This window comes from Cydia pomonella, chromosome 1 (assembly GCF_033807575.1).
Source record: "Cydia pomonella isolate Wapato2018A chromosome 1, ilCydPomo1, whole genome shotgun sequence".
Taxonomy (NCBI): domain Eukaryota; kingdom Metazoa; phylum Arthropoda; class Insecta; order Lepidoptera; family Tortricidae; genus Cydia; species Cydia pomonella.
The window spans coordinates 33,662,753-33,687,896 of NC_084703.1; the positions used below are offsets into that span (position 1 = coordinate 33,662,753).

Consider the following 25,144-nt stretch of genomic DNA (forward strand, 5'->3'; position numbering starts at 1 on the left):
AGGCTCTTGCTTGGGTGAATTCTGAATGTGGCGGACAATAAGGCGGACTACTATGCAGAATGTGAATGGAAGCTTTAGGTGGTCAGCCGTACGTCCGTTAAGGACGCAGCTAAAAGTGAGAGCGAAAAAAGATATTGTGGATTTGTGACCACCCCAAAGTCGTGATCCCCGTCCGTAAAGGCTTTTATAGAGAAAAATATTACTTATAAAAATAAAATTACACTGCCTATTATATTCAATTTTATTTCTGTAATTTATATATACTTACTTTACTCTTTTATTTACTTGAAGTTATCTAGAATGGAAAATCAGAAACGCCATTATGACATACTCTATGGTATGACATACTGTTCGCTGTCTGATGGATTAAAAAAGTAGTTAAGAAAAATGGCGGCCAAGTCAAAGAACAGACTCGTCAAAACTCAAAATAAATTACTGGAATATGATAAAATTCAACTGAGAGATGTAATTTGCTCTATTTGTCAGTCCATTCTCTTAGAACCTGTGACATTACCATGTTTTCATAACTTTTGCCAGAGCTGCTTTAAAAGTAGCATAGAAAACAATGCTTTGTGTTGTCCCCTATGTCGGTTGCGAATAGGTTCATGGCTAAGAACCACAACAAAACAAAATAAAATAGTTAATATTAAGCTGTGGGACGTTATTAAAAACAAATTCGCGAATGAAGTGAATATTAAATTACAAGGTGAAGATTTAAACTTAAGTCAAGGTAAGCACAATCTTTGATTATTTATAACATTGTTGTGATTTCGTTTTCTTAATAAATCCATATAATGCTAATAACGTTATTTGTCTCACAGTTGCCTACTGTCACCTACATAGGGTTTGCAATCCGAATAAATACCCGCTTAAAATAACTACTGATAATATTTGAATAATACAAATCCAAAAATCCGAATAAAATGGATGTTTTAGATAACAGGAATTTTAATACATAGACGTTACCCTAAGCCATTTTAAATTAGTGCTAAGTATCCGACATAATGTTATCTTTAAATCAATACTTCATGAAGAGGGTTTATACATACTTGGATTACCTGGTGCATATCTAATTAGTATTACTTGAAACACATCTAGTGCCTCATCCAGTCCGTTCTTATCAGTTCAAATGATCTTGGCCCCTGACATAAGAGAACACCACTCTGCCCTATGTGCCACTTCAAACCAGTTGTGTACTCTGATGGTGGACAGGTCTATTATGGCTTTGTCACTCCAGCAGTATCTGGGATGCTCTTCTCACAGCTTGAACCTCTCCCATTCTCTTCAGATGACCACGCCAGTGATTATAATCTCGCCAATGATATTCCAGGCAGACACCAGAATCCTGTCTGCCACTAAGAGCTTGCTCTCTTCTTTTTAAGCCAGAGACCAAGCTTTACACCCATACATCAAAATCAGTTTAATTACTGTCTTGTAGACCCAAATCTTGGTCTACTGATTAGATTGGACACTAGGACTCAGTGGAGCGCTGCCAAGCATCTTAGGGCAGTTTGGATTTAAACATCTATCTCCTCTTCCATTCGGTTGGTATTACTTACTGTTCAACCAAGTTACCTAAAATGCCTTTGTGGTGTTCTGACTACTAGGTCTTCTCTTTTCACTCCGATATTCTTTTAGCTTTCCATTAGGAAATATTCTGTTTTCTGGTGGTTGATTCTGTTACCAATCTTCTCTCCTATCTGCTCTACAATCCTAGCCAAGGCCTTCAGGTCCCTTTTATTATGAGCCAATAGTTCTAAGTGATCAGCATATCCAATGGGCTCATGTTTGCCGTTCAACTCTACACCCACTTTATACATAAACAGTTTTTGCAAACAAGTGCCAAGTTGAACAGCATTGGCGAAAGAGTATCTCCTTGCTTAAGACTAGTGACTAAATCAAATACGGCTGTTAGTTCTCCACAAAGTTATAATTTTTACCAATTTGGTTGCACTTTAAACTATTGCAGAATTTTATACAGTTCCTCTCTGGCAACACAGTGTTGGTTAAGACTTGAGTCCATTGAATCCTCTGCTTTAAGACTACTCAGTTTTCCAGACTCACATAATTAAGATGAAACACGAGTTCTTTTTAACTTATTAGAGACCCGAGCCTTTTGTAGAGACTTGAGTCCTTTTCGGAAAACTAGTATTTTTCCTAAAATAACTTCGAAATGCGTTGGTAAAATTCATCGATGTACATAACATAAATCATACAATATCGCCTATTGCCTTTACTGTAGTTTAGGTAAAACCTATAAAATTGTTGACTGAGTCTTTATTTGGAGACTCAAGTCCTTTTGAGTTGCGCTTAAAAAATACTCAATAAAGGACTCGACACGGGACTTAAAAGACTCAGAAGTTTTTTAAGTTCTGAGTCTCGTAAAAACGAGTTGAGTTCTTCAATTTAGACTTGAGTTCCTACCAACACTAAACACACTGCCATATGTGTGGTCTTGTGCATTCACTTTTCTATTCCATTTATTTTCCACAAGCTGTTTTAACAGGAATATCTGTTCCGGTTGCGTGTTGCGGTTATAGCAATGCATGCAATACTATGTAAATAAAAACAGGATGTTTGTCTAAAACTAATTGACAACTAAACTAAAACTTGCAATCATTATATTTTTTCTCTGCAATCTGAGGCCTTATAATGCAATCTGAGAAAACTCAAAAACATCCAATAAGATGTCTGTGAAGCGAAGAGTTCTAGCACACTCTGCCAGGCACAGATGGGAATAGGCACTACATACAAATCATTCTCATCTGTGCCCGCCTCTTGAATGGCGGTGGTCACGTGGGGCGGACTTTTTTTTTCATAGTTCATATATATATTCAACATAGCCTATGCTGGGCCATTATGGACTCCATGCATATTTTTGCGAATTTTGCGCAATTTATTACGAATTATGTTTCTTGAATAAATATTTTGTTTCATTTATATTTATCCGAAATTATCCGCAATATCCGAATATTAATAATAATGTTTATTTTTTTTATTTATCAGCTCACAAAGGATTTGTAACAATTTCACAGTATGATAACAACATTTAAATTCGAGATGAGATTGTGATCCTTTGTGAGAGGCTGGAGTCTGAACTAGGTATAAACCTGTATTACAGTTCACCAGGCTCTCACCCCCGAGAAAACATTAAGTATACCTATATTAATATATAGGTTTTGGTACTAAATCTACAAGTGTACAACAGAACTGATAATAAAATAAAACTAAAAATATCGGAATAATACAAAATATGTATAAACAAAGAGTTAACACTATTTACGTATCACAATGTGTATTAGTGTTACACAGGAGTTGAAAGTGTGATTAATTTGTAAATGTGCTCGTGTGTGTGTGTGTGTGTGTGTGTGTGTGTGTGTGTGTGTTCGTGTGTGTTCGTGTGTGTGTGTGTGTGTGTGTGTGTGTGTGTGTGTGTGTGTGTGTGCGTGCGTGCGTGCGTGCGTGCGTGCGTGCGTGCGTGCGTGCGTGTGTGTGTGTGTGTGTGAGTTGCTCGAATTATATTTTAATAATGAGAGGCTAGGCAATCCTCAATCTCGTTATAAGTTAACGTTTGTAGCCAGTCAGTGACTTTCTGCTTACATTCTCTTAGTGTGAGAGCATATATATCTGTAAGGTCGTTAACCTTATTGTACAATTTAGAACTAAGGTAATCAACATGACGTCCTGAAACTGCCAAGCGAAATTTCTGTATACCACAGACACGAACTCGACGTTTATTTTTATCAAAGGTTATGGTCTTATGTTTTTTTTAAATGACTTGGCGGAAAAATAGACTTCGTACCGACAGCACTTTACTCTCTCTATAAAGATCAATGGTAGGATACCTGAAGGGTTTCTTGAAAATTACCTTTAAGACTGCACGTTGCGCTCTTTCTAAGCGCAAGAGTAAGGTTTTGCGATAAAACAAATTTTATCATTGAAATTGTCTGAATATTAAAAAAGAAGGGATATTGTAAACACCACACCTTCTACAAGCAGGCTGTCTCGTTATTTCCCACGTTCTATCCCCTATTAATTATGTTGATGTTTGTTAGCCAAGTACCGTTTTTTTACATCACAAGAAATATTTTTGAATTCAGGTGTGTCTCAGCTGACATCTACCTATGAGACATGGTTTGTTGCGTGCAGCTCATTTCGATTTGTTTCATGTTTGTTGTAATTACATTAAATTTGTGATGCTCAAAAGCTGTTATAATATTAGTTTGTAAGGTCAATGTGACAAATACCCGCTATAAGCTCTTTTGCCGCTTTCAACTCTTGCATTTGCACATACTTAAGTGTGCAAATGCAAGAACTTCACATGAGTGGCGTATGCGTATGCGCCACTCATGTGAAGTTCTTCCTGTGTCTGATCGACATACATTGTATATTAATAATAGAGTTCCTGCCCTATTCCAGTCTTCCCACCAGTAAATTCCATATGCCGGTGTTCTCCACATTCACCTTAACTCATGTTTTTCTTTAACCCTTTTCCAGGCATAGTCCGATTTATCGACCCGATACGCGCGATTAGAATTTCAACTTTAGCATTCCGATTTAAGGTTCAAATTAGATTACACTTTCAGGAAATGTTACTTGTCTTCAAATGAATTATCAAAGCTCGATTAATGGGAATATATTTGGATTTTTTGGGAAAACCTTATAGATTGGTGCGGCCTGGAAATGGGTTAAACGGAGCACATAAATGACTATGATTTTAGCAGTAGCTAGTAGTCTATATATATATTCTATTTCTTAAAATGTTTTCGATGTATGCACATGAATCCATCTTTTAGGTGTTAGCTAGTTTATTATCAATATTATCATACATTTCTGTATTGGGAATTATGTATCTTAAGTAATCATAATTATATAATTTTTGTTTTCTAGAACAATCCACTGTATGTGTTAGTGCACCAGGTGAAATAAGAGCAGAGTATGAGGCAGAACTTAAGAGATTACGAGCAGAGCGCTTACAGGAGGAGCAGAAGCAACTTGAACAAACCACAATTCTTATAAAGTTTGTGCACCTTACTTTTAGCATCTTATTAAGATTAATTGTCTATGTTATATTTTCATACTATAAGTACATAATATTGTAAGACACGTGATCTCAAAAGAACTCAACATCTATCAATTTCATCTTGCAGTACGAATTTTTTAATATCAATAGTACACTTCCTGAAAAACATTCCTATCAAATGTAAATGTGTACCCCGCACCCCCATCATGTAATTGGGTTACGGTCTATCTAAGGTGGGGAATGTAAACGCTCCAGGTAGATTCTGATGCTAATATATTTTTTCTTCAAACAACACAATACAACTGTCGAGTAACTTAGACGTTGCTACTTTTAGAATGAAATCGCCTGTAGATCTTTATTCCTTTCGCAGGGCGATAGTTCTGAATTTAAGTAACCGTTGCCGTTGAGATTGTGAAGGTTTCCAACCTTCACAGTACCTATTACAGGCGGCTAAAGTTTAACGCCGCATTGGAAAAAATATGAAAGAGAGTATTAAAGTAAATATATTTATATGGAATATACATATATTTGGCGTACATAGGCTACGGATACTGCTAACCATCAGGCAGGCCGTATGCTTGTTTGCCACCGACATAGTATAAAAAAAAAATGGAGCTAGCGAGTCACCCAATGGTACCCAAGAGAGGGAGAGAGAGGAGCAAAGAGACCTCTAATGAGATGGGATGATGACATCGCGCAGGTAGCTGGCCGTACCTGGAGCAGAGTGGCAATAGATCGGAGAGAGTGGAGAAGGTTGGAGGAGGCCTTTGCCGAAGGGCAAGCAGACAAAGATTACAAAAGATGGGAGATAATAGAGAGATAATGTGCTACTGTTCTTTGTTCTGTAAATCAAGGCTATTTTATTTTATTTTTTATTTTACTTCCAAAAAGTAAATATTTACAAAATCTTTGCTATTAAAATAGCTCTCTACCGCTGCCTTTATGTTATTGTCAGGTCTTTTTTAATACATTATAATTATTACTTACGAGGCCAGTTAAAGTTTATATTACATTTTATTATTATAGGAAGATCCAGGAAGAAGAGGATGAAACCCATAAGAAGTATCTAGGAATTCTAAAGCAAGATGAAATATTGGCCAAAAAAGTGCAAGAAGAAAATAATAAAGAACATAGTAAAAGAGTGGCCCCCGCTAATAGACACCGTCATACATTGGCTCCTGCTAAACCCAGATTAAAAACAGCAAAAATAGAAGCATTTTTAACTAAGACATCTACAAGTTACAAAGTGTGAGTTTTCCCTTCCTCTGATCTGATCTCTATTTTAATATAGCGTTTTCTGCTACTGTTTTAGAAGTTGTATGTATGTAAAGTATTACTATCTCTATCTAGGTCTTAGAGCCAATCAGAAGTGTCGTTAAAAATAACACTTTGACAGTCTGTGCTACCAAAATCGCCGTCGAGTTAGCTTGGCTTTGTAAATGTGTCCCACCGTCGCCACGTGCATCTTTCAGAGTCAGGAATTTGAAGCTTCTACTCGTGAAATTTATTTTTTCAATTGATATTTAAATGCAATATGACAATATGTGATAAAAACGTCAATCGAAGTTTAAATAATATATGGAAATAGTCACGTGACGTTTCGTAGTCTCTGTCATCCCATACATTTTTACTTTTTTCACCTTGGCAAGGCCTCCTGTTTTCCTTGAGATTATTGGCGCTACTGTAACTACTGCCTCCTGCCTCTATTGCCTATAGTGGTATAGTGGAAATTGAAAAGATCAAAACATTATGTATTTATGCATTTTTTCATAATTTCCAGTAATCCACTGTTAATTGATGACAGCACTAATAGCAGCAACAGTTCTGATTTCGCACCAGTTAAAACCGAAACTCGGGGATCTCCTGAAATGGTGCCCAGTTACAGCAAATTTCTCAAAAACATTCTAGATAAGAAAATTAGAAATATTTCAGGAATTTGGAATAAAGAGAATGGTGACAACAGTAAAACAAAGGTATATAGTGGAAAATATATTATACTCTTTCTAGTATTGAAAGTTAGTTACTCAGTGTTAAGATGGGATTCCACCAGTGTGCGGCACAAGCATATTCAGTACAAAAATGCTTCTGCCACATAGTGTGGCACACTGGTGGAATACCCTCTTTATGACAAATTTAATAGACGCTATACATACATAAAAATATTGATTTTCTTTCCAGAAAACCGACTTACTACCTCACGCAAATAACTCATTTACTACTGATGAAAAAGATCCGGATAGAACACTAAATGCAACACAGTCTTTGCCTGTATCTTTGCCTTACACTGGGATTCTACAACATAAAATGAATACGTTGGATAAACGCAGTGTTGCGAGCGGCAGTGTTGACTCCATGAGGCAAGAGCTCTGTTATTTTAAGCCAGTGCAAGGAACAACAGCAACAAGGTTCGTATAATTGTATGCTCCGTTTGTATGACAGTAAAATACAAGTCTTGCAGGCTTAAATTCATCAGCCGAAGTAGCTAAGCAGTTGAGATATTTTAATTTATCTACAAACGCTCTTATTAGTCCGTTTTCTATTGGGAATGCTTGTATGGAGAGATATACAATTTTGAGTACAGCAATGCCATTTGGTACGAATGTTATACACGTCCACCGAAGCCCAAAACGCCCGGTAGTCAGTTTGAACTCCGCGACTGGTTTCAAAGTACAGAGCTCCCGGCGCTCAGAAAAAAAATCTGACGGATTAGTTTGGACCTTTGAGTCAAGTTCGGTTTCGTTATCAGGTAACTAGATGATGCCCAATTCATTCCCCAATTTCCCCATACCAGTTTTTTAGGGTTCCATAGCAAAATATGACGCAATCCTTACACAAATAAACTTTTAGTAGTGACACAATGCAAACAAATCCGAATAGTTTTATATTAAACTTGGTTTATAAAAAATACTGCTCGAAAGCCCATTTAATGCAGATCATACAAAAATTTTGGACCCGGGTACGTCCTTAAACTACGTCCAAAAGAGAGGTATGGGCATTGTGAATGTCATCTTGCGGTCGGCAACGCGCATGTAACTCCCCTGGAGTTGCAGGCGTACATAGGCTACGGAGACTGCTTACCATCAGGCGGGCCGTATGCTTGTTTGCCACCGACGTAGTATAAAAAAAAAACCTTATACGTATATATACATTTAACTATTTTCAATGTAAAATAAAATAATTATTGCACGTACCTTCTTGATTTTTGCGGGTGGCATGCGGGCGTCGCTCGGCGGGGTAAATGATTTCCAACAACTCTCACAGTAACAGCTAAGATATTAGATGGTTCGGCTGTAGCGCATATCTTGAGCCCAGGGCCGTCAAAAACATTCGGGGATTATGCTGCCAATGTGTTTTCATCCTTTCTGATTAGAGAGCTATCTAATGTTTGGGATATATCCGGCTTTACTCATGCGATAAAATATACTATTGTGAGGGATATTTCAATGCTACTTATGGCCATCATTTTTTTTAAATTAATACCAACAGTTTTTTTATTATATATTTTTAAATGAAAGCTGTTTTAAATGGAGTTGCCGTTTTTTCTAAGCAATTCGTAATGTTATATGTATTTATACACTTTTTATAAATATCAGAAAATTTTACTTTTAAGGAAAGGACTCATTGTTGACACCTATTAATTCATAATAATATTTACTCAATCAAAAAAAACGGCCAAGTTTCGTCATTAGTAGCACCTAAAAAATTTTTTTTTTTTTTACAAAAACTGTCTATAAAATGACAGGACATATGGAGTCTTGATTACTGATTTTCATGACTGATGGTTAGGCTTCGACGCATCGAGGAAAAAATAAAATAAAATAAAAAATAAGCGTTTTCTAAAAATGAATTTACACCACTTTAATGAGTACTGAAAAGTTTTAATCGCATGAGTAGTGCCGGAGCAACTAACAACTTTTGGATTAGCCCTCGTACAAGAAAGACAGTCTCAAGAATAAAACTCGAGAAAAACAAGATTCTGGCCAACGTAGTTGGCGAACATACAAGGATTCCGAAAGGATGGGCTAACTTTCTTTGTGAGGGATCAAACAAAGAAGAGTTACACCATCTTTTGTCGTCACATTGTTACTCACACATAGAGTTCCAATGGGTAAAGAGTTCAACATAACTGACGGTGACGAAGCTCTGAATAAAACCACTTCGACTGAAAATGTGACACCGTGCAATCACGAAAAACCGACACACGGATCATGCTTCAATCTTGCTGATGCTCTGCTGAAAAGACACTCCAAAATAATGTTAAAAACAGTCGGCACAGATGTCGTTGTACTAGCCATATCTTGTGTTCCAAAGCTAGAAGGCCTAGAAAAACATCCAAGGCCAACAAACACATCGGAACAGGACGAAATCATCAATACGTGGCATATCACACAATAGCTTCATGTTTAGGTAACTAGACTTATTACTATTAGTACCCAAATCAATTTCTTGACAAGATTTACTATAACATTTCATACTAAAGAAATGATTCTCTTTCCAAATCACACTAATATTATAAAGGCGAAAGTTTACGAGTGTGTATGTTTGTTACTTTTTCACACTCAAGTGGCTAGAACAATTTTGATAAATTTGATATGGCTGACACCCTGAATTAACACATTAGGCTACTTCTTAACCGCCGATATAACCGCAAGGCACAGATAGAATAAAATTAAAAAGAAGAAAGACATAGGTAAAGAGAGAAAAATACATTTGTTTTACATAATAAATAATAAATAAAAGAATATCAATAGGTTAGGTTTTTTTAATAATGTGTTTATATCTTTTAAACTGTTTTGTGTTCTTATATTTTACTTTTATATACATATTGTAAAAATCCTAACCTAAGAAGAAAGATAAATAAAAGAATATCTATTACAATTATGAATATTATGATATTATTGTAAGTACTTTAATTTATAGATATTATGAAAACTTCTACGGTCTTTTTTCCGTCCCCTACGCTACGCTGACAAACGTCGCAGTACTTCCAATATTGTATTTTACATTGAAAATGGTCAAATTTATATTTACTGTTAGAATCTGCATTAAATGAGCCTTCGGACAGTATATAAGATTGTGTTTCATGTATGTATCCCAAACCAGGCCCAGTCTTTCAACATTAGATTTTTTTCTAATCAGAAAGGATGAAAATACATTAGCAGCATAATCCCCGAATGTTTTTGACGGTCCTGGCTGCGTAGACTAGATGCCAATTGTTAACGCTCTGTAGCGAACGAAACGCAACTGTCTGTGTCGCACTAATATGGAAGAGTGATAGAGAGAGATAACAACGCTACGCTACGGAGCGGGAACGATTGGGTTATTATTCCCACTAGTTACCACCAAGTTGTTACCAGTGGTAACTACTGGGAATTTTTCTCCCATCTTTTACCACTGGTAACTACTGGAAAAAAAACCCACTAGTTATCATCAACTCGGTTTGGTGGTAACTACTGGGATTTTTATTTCCCAGTAGTTACCACTGGTAAAAGGTGGGAATTTTTTTCCCCGTAGTTACCACCAATTTTTTTTACCACAAAAAAGTTCAATATTAATAAAACAGTAGAAATAGTATAGTATAAATATAGAGTGTTTTAATAAAGAATTATAAGTCGTTTTGTGTTTCAGTAAACTTCCTTAAAAGTGATCAAAAATATTAAAGAAGTACAAAAAAATAGAGAGTAATTAACGTTTGTATATCTCCTAAAGAATATTAAAATTCACTTACATTGAGAAATACAAGTAGTAGTAGTAGTATACATTGTTAAGTAGAGTATACATTATTACATAGTGCACAATAGCATAAAATATATTCTAATACAAAACAACTTATTTCTTTTTGTAAGAAAAAAGTTGGTAAGTACTGTGTGAATTGGCAACTGGTAAGCCAGTACAGTACAGTGAAAGTGTCATCGCGCGAGCGCGGGCGGACAGGCCTGTCGCGCAAACCAGCGTAATGTGACCGAGACATTAATAAAGAGAGCGCGCCAGAGATACGCGTTTATACTGGTTGGTCGGAGCGGTCAACACGTCCGCCGAGCACGCCCAGCAGTTGGCGATATAGTCTGGCTAGCCAAATATTGTTGACAGATATTTCCATGTTGTATCACCAATTGTCTATGATTTAAAAAAAGCTAAAAGTCTGATGTCAATTTATGTCATTCATTCAAATTGTTCGCGGTTTATAAGGGATTTACTTTAAATAATATGAATAATGACTATACCGAGTGAGATCCGCAAACTATTATTAGAAGCTCATAAATAATTACGATAATGTGCGAAGTCGACGTGAAGCGTTGTATGACGAAAAACTGCTATGTTTACAAGTCGTAAACAATTTAGTAGGTTGGAGCTCTATTAATATGTTGATACTTTAAGTACTAGCTCTAACATTTGCCTATAACTTTGAAGTACGTGAATTTATTAATACCTGAATCTCTTGAACAAGAACAAGAAAAAGGACAAGTGTGTAAAGAAACGGATAAACTAGAAGTTCTGGAAAATATCAATAAAATCAAAACATTGGAACGTAATGAGTTACTGAAAACTAATATTTAGAAGAAATCAGTGGAATGACTGGTTAGTAGTAAATTGATATAAAAATATCTTGGCGAAACATGTCTATATATGTCTTTGTACTTTAAATAGAGGTAGAAATTACGTGAGCTGTCTTTAAGTGCAAATCAACGTATATTAACTTATTTCCTTAAGTACCTTACGTGTGCACAGAAAATCAAAAATATTTTCTAGTATCAAAGCTATAATTCCTACTACACAAAGTGTGACCGGCCCAAGAATTTTTGGAATTCCCGCCAAAATATTGTGTAATATTTCAGCAGCCAGACTCTAACAGTCCTACAACATGCATGGCGTTATATGACGTGTTAAATTTTAATCGCTACGTGCCGATAGCAATTCAATCAATGTTGTTTGTAATTTTTTTGATACGTATAATAAATATTTTATGTTGTTTTATTTGGAATTGTTACATTATATTAATTATTGGATTATATGTTTTTTTTCTTTTCGCCATCAACCTGGATAGCATGTGACATTTATCTTATTAATTGTAAATTGAATTAATTGTGACGTTATCTATGAAACCTGGACCTTTTGTCAAGGGTGCTTACGCCACACTGCGTAGCGCAGCGTTGTATTTATATAGGAGCATTGTTGATAATGGCGTAAGCGCCATCGACAATAAAATCCCTTTCACTAAATAACGTCACAATTATACGAATGAACAAACAAATCAGTCAGACGGATTTTTTTTACATTTAAGACAGTTTACTGAAACACTAATCGACTTATAGTTAAACTAATAATTAATTAACTTATAATGAATTGAACTTTTAATTAATTATTGATTAAAGCACTCTCTATTTAAACTGTTTTTATTACTATTGAACGCTAACCAAATTTTGGTGGTAACTACTGGGAAAAAAAACCCACCTTTTATCAGTGGTAACTACTGGGAAAAAAAACCCCAGTTGTTACCACCAAACCAAGTTGGTGGTAACTAGTGGGATTTTTTATCCCAGTTGCTCCAGTGGTAAATGGTGGGAAAAAAATTCCCAGTAGTTACCACTTGTAACAACTTGGTGATAACTAGTGGGAATAACCCGAACGATTGGCATCTTGTCTACGCAGCCTGGGCTCAAGATATGCACTACACCAGAACCATCGAATATCTTAGCTGTTACTGTGGGAGCTGTTGGAAATCATTTACCCCTCCGAGCGACGCCCGCGCGCGCCCGGAAACATCAACTGGGTACGTGCAATAATAATTTTATTATACATTGAAAATACTTAAGTGTATATTTATTTTTAATGTTTTTATGATCTGCATTAAATGAGCTTTCGGAAGTTACGGACAGTAATATTTTTTTTTAAACCAAGTTTAATACAAAAATATAAAACTATACGGATTGGTTTGCATTGTGTCACTGCTAAAAGTTTATTATTTTAAGGATTGCGTCAGGGGGGACACTATCAATATTGTTGAAGTTAGTAAAAATGGTAGCAATTTCTGTTATTTCATTCCAGAAAACCTGCTTTTGCGTAAAGTTGACTTCCGATTATGTACACTACATCACTAGATGTCACTACAAATGGATATAATGTTAAGGCATGAATACAACATTAAAAAGGTTGTATATACCTTGTTTGTCAAGACCTTTCTTTATTTATAATTTTGTTACCTAGCAACTATTGTTTGCTGTCAATCAAAAATAAATAAATGTCTTAAACATATTTAAGAGCTTATTTGTTCTCTTTAATTTTCAAGTGGTAAAGCCTGACAACAGTTTATTTAACCCTGAGATAGTGTCGCTGCCACGGACTTATAAGATTATCGGGATAGGCTACATTGGCCAAAAAGTGTGTTCACATGAGAAGTCAAGGTTGCATCTCTTTCTAATTAGGGTGACCATGAGTTATATGTATCTGGGATATTAGGATAACGTGGAATATATAGTTTGGCCAAGATCTTTTCTCATTCGTGCATAGTCAGAGAGAATCTTACTGTCTTTTTGGTGTCCTAGTATTATGGCCCCTGAAAAGGGATGGATATAGTTTATTCTCTTGTGTAAAACGCTTCACAAAGTCTTACTTAATTTAGTCGTCCTTAAAGCTGTTACTGATAGGCGTACCGGACCGCTACTATCATCGATCTTGAGGAAGGTGGTCTGCCGTAACTTCTGTCAAAAACACAGGTATGAGTAAGAGAGAGAGAGAGAGAGAGACAGACAGATATGCTGACAGAACCAGGGTCGCGGTCCACTCCGCCCATTTATTATAGTTTTTAACGAAGGCGCTTGTCAATGGAGCGTAATATATATTAGAGAGAAACATATTATCTTTTTCTAACGATAGTATTATGGAGCTTGTTAGAGTCGAGCCTATCGCGAACGCCGAAGTTCTCAAATTGCGAGCATCTTTCTATGTCACTCTTAACTCCCTTATATCTCCATGTATAAGTTATTAACTAATATAAACGGGACTTAATCACGTATTAAGTTTTATGTTTATGTCCGACGTTCCGAGGACGGCGTTGTTGTGGACGGCATCGATAATTTGAAAAATTATAACGCCTGCAAAATTGTAATAGCAAGCAAAATATAAAATGAGTAAAACTTGGAACCAAAAATAAAATGACTCGTATTATAATTGAATATGAAGGTACAAAAAAGGTACAAAAATTTGGCTTTTATAGAATTTATCAATAACCACGGGAACATAGCGTAATAAAGTACACCCGCCATTCTGCCTGTCAGGATGGCGGGTGGCCTGTTTTTTGGTGATAACTTTAAGTACCGTGAGGTACAATTTTTTTTAAAGGAGGTACTAAATAGTACAAATTAGGTACAAAAATATGGTATGGTTTTCATTTAATTTTATTTAGGTACACCCGCCATTCTGACATTCATAATTATTGAAAAATAAAACAGTAGACAAGTAATCATAAAATCATTCGATTTCTAGGTATGCTGCTATGATACTTCATAATTGCAAAATAAATAAGTAATACCTATTAGGTATAATAGAAATTGGAAGGTTTAAGGAAGGTTTAGGAAGATATCGGGGCTGCTATCGAGGGGCTTTGCCCTCCGAGCTCCTCTCGTAGGGAGCTTCGCTCTTCTGTCCCTCTCCCCCAATAGTCGGACTTTGCGTCGTTAAGACTATCGAAATATTTTGTTAAATCGCTTTTTCTCTTACGTCAAATATTTATTCAATATTATATGCTTTTAGATTGTACAGAGATTTACGTAATAAGTAGTTAGTGTTACCCGTGTGGTGTCGGGTTAAGAATTTCCCCTCCCTCTTTCCTCCCGTGGGTGTCGTAGGAGTCGACTATGGGATATGGTTTCAAGTGTGTTGTGCATGGGCGATGGGCTGGCAAACTGTCACTTGGTGCAATATCACAAGTTCGTTATTGTTTTGTTGATACCCCTTAATTGCTGGAAGTGACACTGAAACTAGTAGCAGTATGTGCTCGGCCTACCCCTTTTGAAAATACAGATGTGAGTTTAGTATGTATGTTATGTAATATATGACACTTGTTTAACATTCTACTCCAAGAATGTTAGGTATATTAAGCGTTCTCCAATGTTTATGACTACTGATAATAATGTGTACATAAGAATAAGTAACCTTCTTAACACAGCGTGTGAAGAAAACCGAGGAACGTGGAACATGGTCCTCGGCGACTTTAACGCAAAGGTCGGTATAAAAAGAGAACTGGATAACGACGATGTGATTGGTCCACACGGACTCGGTAGTCGGAACGAGCGTGGCGCTCGCCTTATTCAGTTCGCCTTTGGGCAAACCTTAAAAATCTGCAACACATTCTTTTACAAAAAACCGCATCGTCGTTGGACATGGGTATCACCTGCCGGAAACATTAATAATGAAATAGATTACATTTTATCATCCGATAGCTACATAGTCAAAGACGTATCTGTTATCAACCAACTACAGTTTAGTTCCGACCACAGACCGTTAAGAGTAAAACTAAGATTCAACACGAAAATTTACAGGCAACAGCTCTTCAAAAAACAAATAAGGCGCCTCGACAAAGATACCCTTATTTCAAACAAAGACACCCTTATTTCAAACAAAGACCAATTAAATTTGAAACTTAGTAATCAGTTTAGCCTTCTCGAAAAAGACGCAGATGTACAAGCACAGTATAATAAAATTAAAGACTGCGTTAAAATAGCAAGTAATAAAATAAAACAACCCAGAAGACACAACAATAAACTAAGACAATCCACTGTAAAATTAATAGAGAACAGAGAAAGGAACAAACATAATAGCAATCTATACTCATTTCTAGACAGACAAGTAAAACATACGAAAAGACGTAAGAGACTTCAATACAAAATTAGTAAAAATAGCCATAGAGACTCATGCCTCCCTCAGATCCGCAAAAAATGGATTAAGAAATGGAAAATCATAAGTTTACGAGATGTAGATGGAAGAAAATACAGCAACAGAGACAAAGTTACCGAAATCTGTACTAACTTTTATTCATCGCTGTATTCAAATCCATCTGCCTCGTCGACGAGTGATAACTATATATGTCCAAACACCATCCCTCCCATAACAGGTCATGAGGTCAATGCTGCTCTCAAGAGTTTAAAATACCAGAAGAGCCCAGGAGAAGATGGTGTAACGACTGAAGCTTTGAAAATTATTTAGCAAAGTCATCGAAAATCGCATTGCCTCACTGCTTGACAAACACCAACCCCCAGAACAAGCTGGCTTTCGACCCAGTTTCTCCACAACAGACCACCTACACACCGTCAATCAAATAATAGAGAAGGTCAATGAGTTCAAAATACCACTCTACCTTGCATTTGTGGATTACAGTAAGGCGTTTGAAAGTGTTAAACACTCTGCTGTATTTTCTGCTATGCGTGAACAACAAATCAATAACACTTATGTTGAGCTCATTGAAGGCATCTACCACAAAAGTACTGCAAGTATGAAACTGCATGTTCCCGGTCCTAAATTCTGCATCCAAAAAGGAGTCAAACAGGGTGACCCGCTGTCTCCAAAGTTGTTTACCTCTTGCCTACAGGAAATCTTCCAGAAGCTGGCGACCAAATGGGAAACAATGGGCATTGACGTCGGCGAAAAAAGGTTGACAAACCTGCGTTTCGCCGACGACATTGTCTTATTCTCCCGCACTGCACCCCATCTAAAGGAAATGCTACAAGACCTTAGCACGGCAAGTCTTGAAGTCGGACTCGAAATGAACAGGACAAAAACCCAGTTAATGACCAATGGCGCGAAACGTGGGGTCACGGTAGATGGGCAGGATATACAATATGTTGATGAATACACCTATCTGGGCCAGATAGCATCCTTCGATAACAGGCAGTCCAAGGAAGTCGATCGACGCATCGAAAACGCCTGGAAGAGATTCTGGTCCATGAAGGCGTTAAGGAAGGGCAACCTTCCACGAACACTAAAACGCAAACTTTTTGACATGTGTATCCTGCCTATCTTAACCTACGGCGCCCAAACTTGGTCATTAACAGAAGCTCAAAAGTCCCGACTCAAGATTTGCCTGCGAGCAATGGAGCGGAGCATACTCGGAGTCCGTAGAATCGATCGGATAAGGAACACAGAGCTGCGCTCCAAAACAGGTATCGCAGATGTGGGTGTGAAGGCTGCCAAGCTCAAATGGGATTGGGCGGGGCACATCTGTAGGATGCACCCGGACAGATGGGCCAAAATAGCGACCGAATGGGCACCGCAGATCACCCGAGGCAGAGGAAGGCCAAAAACGAGATGGCGAGACGACCTGGACTCATTTCGTGGCGACTGGCGGGAGCATGCACAAAGCCGTGACGAGTGGCGGAAAACAGGGGAGGCCTTTGCCCAGCAGTGGGACACAATGTAGGCTATAAAAAAAAAAGAATAAGAAAGGGATTTGTTAGAAATTAGTATTGACTTTTATTTATTAATACGATTAATACTCATTTGTAGCCACCAACTTTAATAAATCCTTTTTGTATTATCTAGTAATCTTTACGCACTGGAGACAGTACACGATTTATAAACCCAAGGAAAGTTTTATAGAATTTGTACAACTCTGTTATTCCGAGTAAAGAATATTAATTTCACGATTAAGTAAAACCGTTTTGTATTTCCTAAACTATGAAATTAATAAAATTTTCTTGAAATTATAATATTTACTATCGCCTAGAAAAACATTGTAAAAATTAATAGACTTTGCAATTCCCGTCTTTTAGATATCAGGTTTTTAATTCGAACAATATTTTTTCTCTCAGTGCGGGAGCTCTGTACTTTGAAACCAGTCGCGGAGTTCAAACTGGCTACCGGGCGTTTTGGGCTTATAGGTGGACGTGTATAACATTCGTAACAAATGGCATGGCTGTACTCAAAAATGTTATACTGTTTCCCAATAGAAAACGGACTATATTTACTGATTAACAGATTGTGTTAAAATTATATTGTAATAAATATCTCTTTCGCTTTCTACAGACTGCATGTAATATTTTTTGATTAGATTGGGCGAATCTAGATCGGTATTCAATTTGGGTCTAACTAAATTACACTTATTGGTAATTTTAAAATTGTTTTCTAGTTTATGAAACGGTAAAACATCTTCCAAGTTTCTAAACACCGTACACATATTCATCTATACTCGTAGATACTATAGAATTAAAGACAGTTTACAATTAAACCGCGAGCCAGGAATAGATTTCCATAACCAATCGCCTCCCGGCCGAAAACTCGTGTAGTGGTTAATGGCTAGGTATGATGAACCCTCGTGGACGTCAGCTGCCGCTCCGTTGGTGGGTTGAGGAATGGCAGCCATCGAAACACGTAAAATAAAACAAAAAATTGTCATCGCCTCTCGTTTGATACTTTGCCAAATGATAGTTCAGAATTCAGATGCTATTGTTAATAAAAAAAACAGCCGGTTATATCGCGGTCAAAGAACATCAGCTGGTCGTATGAACATGTAAAAATAAACGCTATACCTCTTTATGATAGCAATAACAAATCATGAAACTTTGCATATAGCATTTCATCAGGCGTTAAAGCCTGATTAGCTATCAACGGACTACGCAATTTACTAATTACGCATACTTTGCTGCACATAAAGTGGTCAGCACAGCTGACGGTCTTTTCACCGCGATACAACCGGCTGACGGTTTTTTAAAATTAAAACAGCATCTAAACTATCATCTGTATTGTGACCGAGATGGGAATCCCACACTGAGCGTGGCCCGACACGCTCTTGGCAGAGACTTATTAAGTTCGGTTAAAAACCAGTTTTAGGAGCTACTGACCGCTGTATAACCGAAACGATATTTATTTAACTAAACGACCTAAATTGCAATATAATAGCGTCAATGTTAAATGATTTTAACTGTAATGTAATTTATGTAATGCGATTGTGTTATTTATTAGTTTTCAATGCAAAGTAATCACTTGAAAACTTGTATAGAAGTCAGTTAATCCATCCTTATCGATTATTCTAAGTATTCTATTACCTTGATCCTGACAGTGGTAAGAATACCTACCATTATACCCAATTACAGTAGGGGGTAACATTTAGGGAATGCAAAAACCGGAGGTTTTTCAAAACCGGTTTTTTCTTCGGTTTTACCACAAAATAAACCGAAACCGGTTTTAACCGGTTTAGAATCAACAATTCTTAAATTCATCGCCATGGAATAAAGAAAAGATTGCTTCACGTGTAAAAACGAATGCTAGTATAGTACGAGGGTTGCTACTTATATATCCGGAAACAAAAAAACAAACGTACACGGCTGAAAATGGTTTTATTGTTTTTCAAAGTATTCCCCTTGATGATCTATGCACTTTTGCATTCGTGTGAACCAATTTTTGAAGCACTTCTATCACTCCGCCTGAGGTACCTCCATAACGTGTTGTTTGAATGCGTCGACAGCATCTTCAGCGGTCGAAAATCGTTGACCGCGTAATTTATTTTTTAAATTGGGAAATCAATAATAATCATTGGGTGCTAAGTCAGGGCTGTACGGCGGATGACCCGTTAATTCCACATTTTGACCTTCCAAAAATAGAGTTGTTTCGCGTGACGTATGACAGCTGGCATTGTCATGATTAAGAATGATTCTTCGTCGCTGGTTAGTTTTACGAATTTGTTCAAATACTTCCGGTAAGCAAATGGTTTTTTTTTTTTTATGGAGGATAGGCAGGCGATCGACGATCACACCTGATGGTAAGTGATGATGCGGTCTACGGTGGAACACGCTTACCTATGAGATACCTATTTACTCTAGCCTTGAAGAGATTCAGATTGTACTCATACGGAAACACAGACTCGGGCAGGGCATTCCACTCCTTGGCAGTTCGCATAAGGAATGTTGAAGCGAAACGCTTCGTGCGTATTTGTGGAATACCTACCATGAAGCGATGCCGAAGTGCCGATTGTCTGGTAGTCCGATGATGAAATGGGGACGGAGGAATAAGGTTGTGCAATTCCTCAGCACACTCTCCGAAATGTATCCTATAAAAGATCGTTAGGCTGGCAACCTTGCGACGATGCTCCAGACTTTGAAGTCGAGCATTCGTCAAATCGTCGTCATTAATAATTCTCTTGGCTCTCCTCTCGCCTTAAGCTGGTATTTGGCTGAACCATCCCACAGATGTGAACAGTATTCCACACACGATCGGACTTGTGCTTGGTAAAGGTTGAGCAGCTGCCTAGGTGTAAAATACTGCCTCACCTTGTTGAGGATGCCCAGCTTTTTTGCTGCTAACTGTGCTTTCGACTCGATGTGCGGGCCGAAGTTGAGTTTCGAAGTTAGCGAGATTCCGAGAAGCTCAAGATGGTCGGTTATCTGAAGGGATACATTTCGGAAAGTAGGAGTCAGATGGAATGGACTCCGTTTAGCGGAGATAAGACACGCCTGGGTCTTACTACCATTGAACGAGACCAAATTGGCTTCACCCCAATCGGACACTGCCTTCAGTGATACGTTCATGCGTTCGACCATAGCCTCTCTGAGTGACTGTATTTGGGCTCCACTAGCTCGTGAATTGGGTATGTAGCTTTCAACAACCGTAGTGTCATCTGCATATCCGAAAGTACCTCCTATAGAGATAATCGCTCCGAAAGAAAAAAAAATAGTGTCCCCCCCCCCCCCCCCTCTAACTTTTGAACCATAGGTCCAAAAATTATGAAAAAAATCGTGGAAGTAGAGCTTAAGAAAGACATTAAATGAAAACTATAGCGAACATGGTCAGTTTAGCTGTTTTTGAGTTATCGCAAAAAGTTCCCCCTTCATAGTAAAAAGACTTACTTTACCTAATTAGGTACTGATTATGCAAATTTGCCTATTTGTAGTATTTGTTTAACTCGCGTGAAAGGTACCGTTACATCCCTTGGTTAACAATTTACTATACTTTAAGCTCCAGTTTAGCTTATTGTGACGGAAGAGTACTACGGAACCCTACACTGAGCGTGGCCCGACATGCTCTTGGCCGGTTTTTATTGATGTACAGGTTCGATTTGAGTGCTGGTTCGTGTTTAAATGATGATTATTTTACCTGATTTCCTCGCGTGTTTGCAGAAAAGCACTATATATGACTCGGCAGGAACAGCAATTCGTGGATTCGTCTTCTTTGTCGGACGACGCGAAGCGAAATCGAAGCTCATCCACGAATTGCCCTTTCCCGGCCTCTGCAATCTTATAAGTTCAAGTTTCAAGTTTGTATATATTTTTTTAATTTTTATTGTTTTAGACAAGTTTAATTTAGTAAAAATAACCGGCCAAGAGCATGTCGGGCCACGCTCAGTGTAGGGTTCTGTAGTTACTCTTCCGTCACAATAAGCTAAACTGCTGGAGCTTAAAGTATAGTAAATTGTTAACCAAGGGATGAAACGGTACCTTTCACCTGAGTTAAACAAATAAGCAAATTTGCATAATTAGTACCTAATTAAAATAAGTCTTTTTACTATGAAGGGAAAACTTTTTGCGATAACTCAAAAACAGCTAAACTGATCATGTCCGCTACAGTTTTCATTTAATGTCTTTCTTAAGCTCTACTTCCACGATTTTTTTCATATTTTTTGGACCTATGGTTCAAAAGTTAGAGGGGGGGGGGGGGGACACATTATTTTTTTCTTTCGGAGCGATTAACTCCGAATATATTCACTTTATCAAAAAATGTTTCTTGAAAACCCCCATTAGTTTTGAAAGACCTTTCCAACGATACCCCACACTAGGGTTAAAGCAAAAAAAAATTTCACTCCCACTTTACGTGTAGGGAAGGTACCCTAAAAAAAATTAAATTTTTAGATTTTATTGTACGACTTTGTCGGCTTTATTGATTTATATAGCCATGCCAAATTTCATCTTTCTAGCACTAACGACGACGGAGCAAAGCCTCGGACAGACAGACAGACAGACAGACAGACATGGCGAAACTATAAGGGTTCCGTTTTATGCCATTTGGCTACGGAACCCTAAAAATGACCTATGTAATAAGAGAAATTGACAATAGATGGCGTTACTCTGTCACAAGTGCTGTACTGTAAGGTTAAAATCGATTGTAAATAATAATAATTGTCAGTTCACATTTTACTTTTTAAGTTTATGTAGATTATCACCTATACACCACCATATTACAATAAATAGTTATAACCGAGCAAAGCTCGGTCGCCCAGGTACTAATATACTATTCATGGTTTACTATGCAGACATTAATAGTCCCAAATTATCATAGGTACAATAATTTTCTACATGTATGGAACGTAAAAAAGCTATCATGAAGACCAAAGTATTTTTTTATATTACATACATATTACATGGTGCATTTTCCTGCAGTTATAATGCAAAGAGAGGGTTGCCGCTGCGTGTGCCCGTTATTCGCGTGGAGAAACCAGAGACCGCATTGGTGCACAAAGAAGCACCCACTCAAATGCAATACGTTGAAGGCCTGTGTCTCCTGCGCAAGCACTCCCTGGAGCATAATTTGCCTTCGGCATTTGTCATAGCACTCACTAAGGTTGGTACTTCTCACAAATTACTAAGGTACTAATTATTATTATTTATAACGTAAAATAAGGTGTTCCTTGCGTATTTTCCAGGGTCTTATAAATCAGTCTAAAACAAAGGCAAAGGAAAGCACGACGGGAAATGCTGTCCCTGAAGCAGTAACTAGAAGAAATTTAGCGACAAAAAGTAAACACTGCGTACAAGTCGATAGCATCGACAAATTGGACAAAGAAACAAGTTTGCGGCGGACAAGGTCTATGGGAAGTATTTCAAAAGCTGAAAATGAAACATCTAAAAAGGCCAAAGCGAAAGCTAGACAAGTCGTTTCTGAAAGAAAACCGTACTTGAGAAGCGAATCTAAGAAAAATAGTGTTAAGAAAGAACTAAATAGCCCACCATTCAATTCAGACTCTGCAAATAACAATAAAGTTAATTTAGCTGTAAAGAATTTATCTAGTCCATTGCAGCATTGCGATGTTAAACAAATGTTTGAAGAACAACTCAGAATTGTGAAACAGATGGAGCAGGAGAAGAAGGATCTAGAGTTGGCTCGCAAGGTGGACGCGGAGTTGAACCGCCGCATGCTACGCCGCGCGCCCGCCGCCGCCGAAAAGCGCGCGCTGCCGCTGCAGTACGCGCTGCGCCCGCCCAAGAAGCTCAAGGTTTAATGTTCCGTCACAATCTTATTACCTACTATCCTTCTCGCAAACATACTAATGTTTGCGTGATTATTTACTTGTTGTTATTTTTCTTTAGTTATTGAATGCAGCTGACCCGAGATAAACGTCAGATTTTAACCAGATGCTTACAGAGAGTACTTATGTACTAAAATGATTTGATTGAAAAAACACTAGTATACCAATTAGAACTTAGAAGGAAAAGACGACGGAGTACGACGTATGTTGATTATTTACTCGTATGCCGTCATAAATAATTATATGGTTTAAATCTGTCGACTACCTCCAGATCACAGTGTATTGGCACATTGCAGTGTGCTACTTTATCTCGTACAGTATTAAAACATTCAATAATAATTTCATTTCTAGTCTGTCCTGGGAACTTAGATTAGAATATGAACAAGTGCAGTCACAACCTGAAACTGAATAAATGAAAATTTTCTGCAATAAAAATATATATATTAAAAACTAATCAACAAAACATAATCCCCCTTATTTATAAACGCGTATTAAAGTTACGATGCCGCTGATCATCGTTTGTCCCTTTCCATCATACCAATACGTCGGAAAGGGACAAACGATGTTCAGCGGCATCGTAACTTTAGTACACGTATATGAATAAGGGGGAAAGTATAGTACGGAGCACTAAAAATTCATATACCTAATTACCGAACCCGCACACAAAATTTCACGAGAATCGGGTAAGAAACACGATGCGCTGAGGAGAACGGGCGAGCTGACATATGAAAGCAATTACGCCCAAACTGAAACGGAGACGCTTCTCGCTCGTTCGGTCAGAAAATCGGTATAACTCCATCACCATATCGTTTAGGTCGAATGAAGAGAGTAGATTTCTCACCATATTATCTTCATTATATCCTTTTCGTCATTTTATCCTTATTCATAAAATTTCAATTGCTTTTTTTAGTAAAATTAATATCATAGAAACAAATTGAATGTTAGTGAGAAGTGTGAGAACTTATGAATACATTGGTTGCACCGAGTTCACAGTACAGACTATAATCTTTTATGCCCTTTGTGGGCTTTAATGTTTGATTCTAATGCAATGCTTTTTAAAAGAATTGTAGTTTCTCGTCATTTACTTTGATTCCTGTTTTCTTACAATCATTACACACTGTATAGGCAAGATCCTATATGTATGTAGGTATGTATATTATGTCAGAATAACATACTGCATACAATTTTCTACCGCTGCAGCATCAGCGAAAAAATATATTTTTCTATTGCTTATTATTTTTAAGAGTTATGTAACTGTTTAGAGCTGTGAATCTTAGTTAAGTGTTAATATTTAGTAGCATACAATGAAAAGGAAATACGCACATATTAAAGTGGGTCAATATAAAAACTTTTCAGCGGCCTATTTTTTTAGACGTATTTTTTATAGACGTAAAGTGGCCAGGGATCTGCAGCAAACAAACGAATCAGCTGAATGTACATCCACAAAAATGCGTCTAAAGAAATAAGGGGACAAAACGTTCCGATATTAAGAGTCCTTATTCCTACAGACGAGCGTATTTTGTAAAATGCTTCCTTTTTCATTCAAGATTACGACGTAACTATTAGTATTTATTCAAAAACTGATAACGTACTTAAATAATCGTTTCCTAAACTAGGGGCTCCAACAGTTCAAATTTTCATTTTCTCTTTTAAACCTCTTTTTTAATGAGGTTTTTTGGGAGTCTTTTCCAAATTTTGCAGTGAGATGTGGCGTTTCGGTTCTCAATTTTGCTATAAAAAAGAATCATTTGGTACATGAATGACTACAATTTGATTCAACATATCTCGTACGAGGGGCTGGAATGATTAACAATCGAAAATTCATTTGAAAAAACTGATAAAATACCTTCCGAGTTTTCTTCATTTTTTTGGCGAAAACAGGGTTTTATTATATT

The 25,144-nt window shown here is 37.1% G+C and overlaps 1 protein-coding gene across 1 annotated transcript; it reads left to right on the forward strand.

Annotated features, from left to right (window-relative positions):
• Nucleotides 1-188: 188 nt before the first annotated feature.
• On the forward strand, nucleotides 189-24,915 carry LOC133520577 (uncharacterized). Its single transcript, XM_061855086.1, has 7 exons — nucleotides 189-730; nucleotides 4,891-5,020; nucleotides 6,050-6,271; nucleotides 6,804-6,996; nucleotides 7,202-7,428; nucleotides 22,384-22,564; nucleotides 22,647-24,915. Exons 1-7 carry the CDS (start codon nucleotides 388-390, stop codon nucleotides 23,220-23,222), a joined length of 1,872 nt encoding a protein of 623 aa, XP_061711070.1. The 5' UTR covers nucleotides 189-387; the 3' UTR covers nucleotides 23,223-24,915.
• Nucleotides 24,916-25,144: the final 229 nt, after the last annotated feature.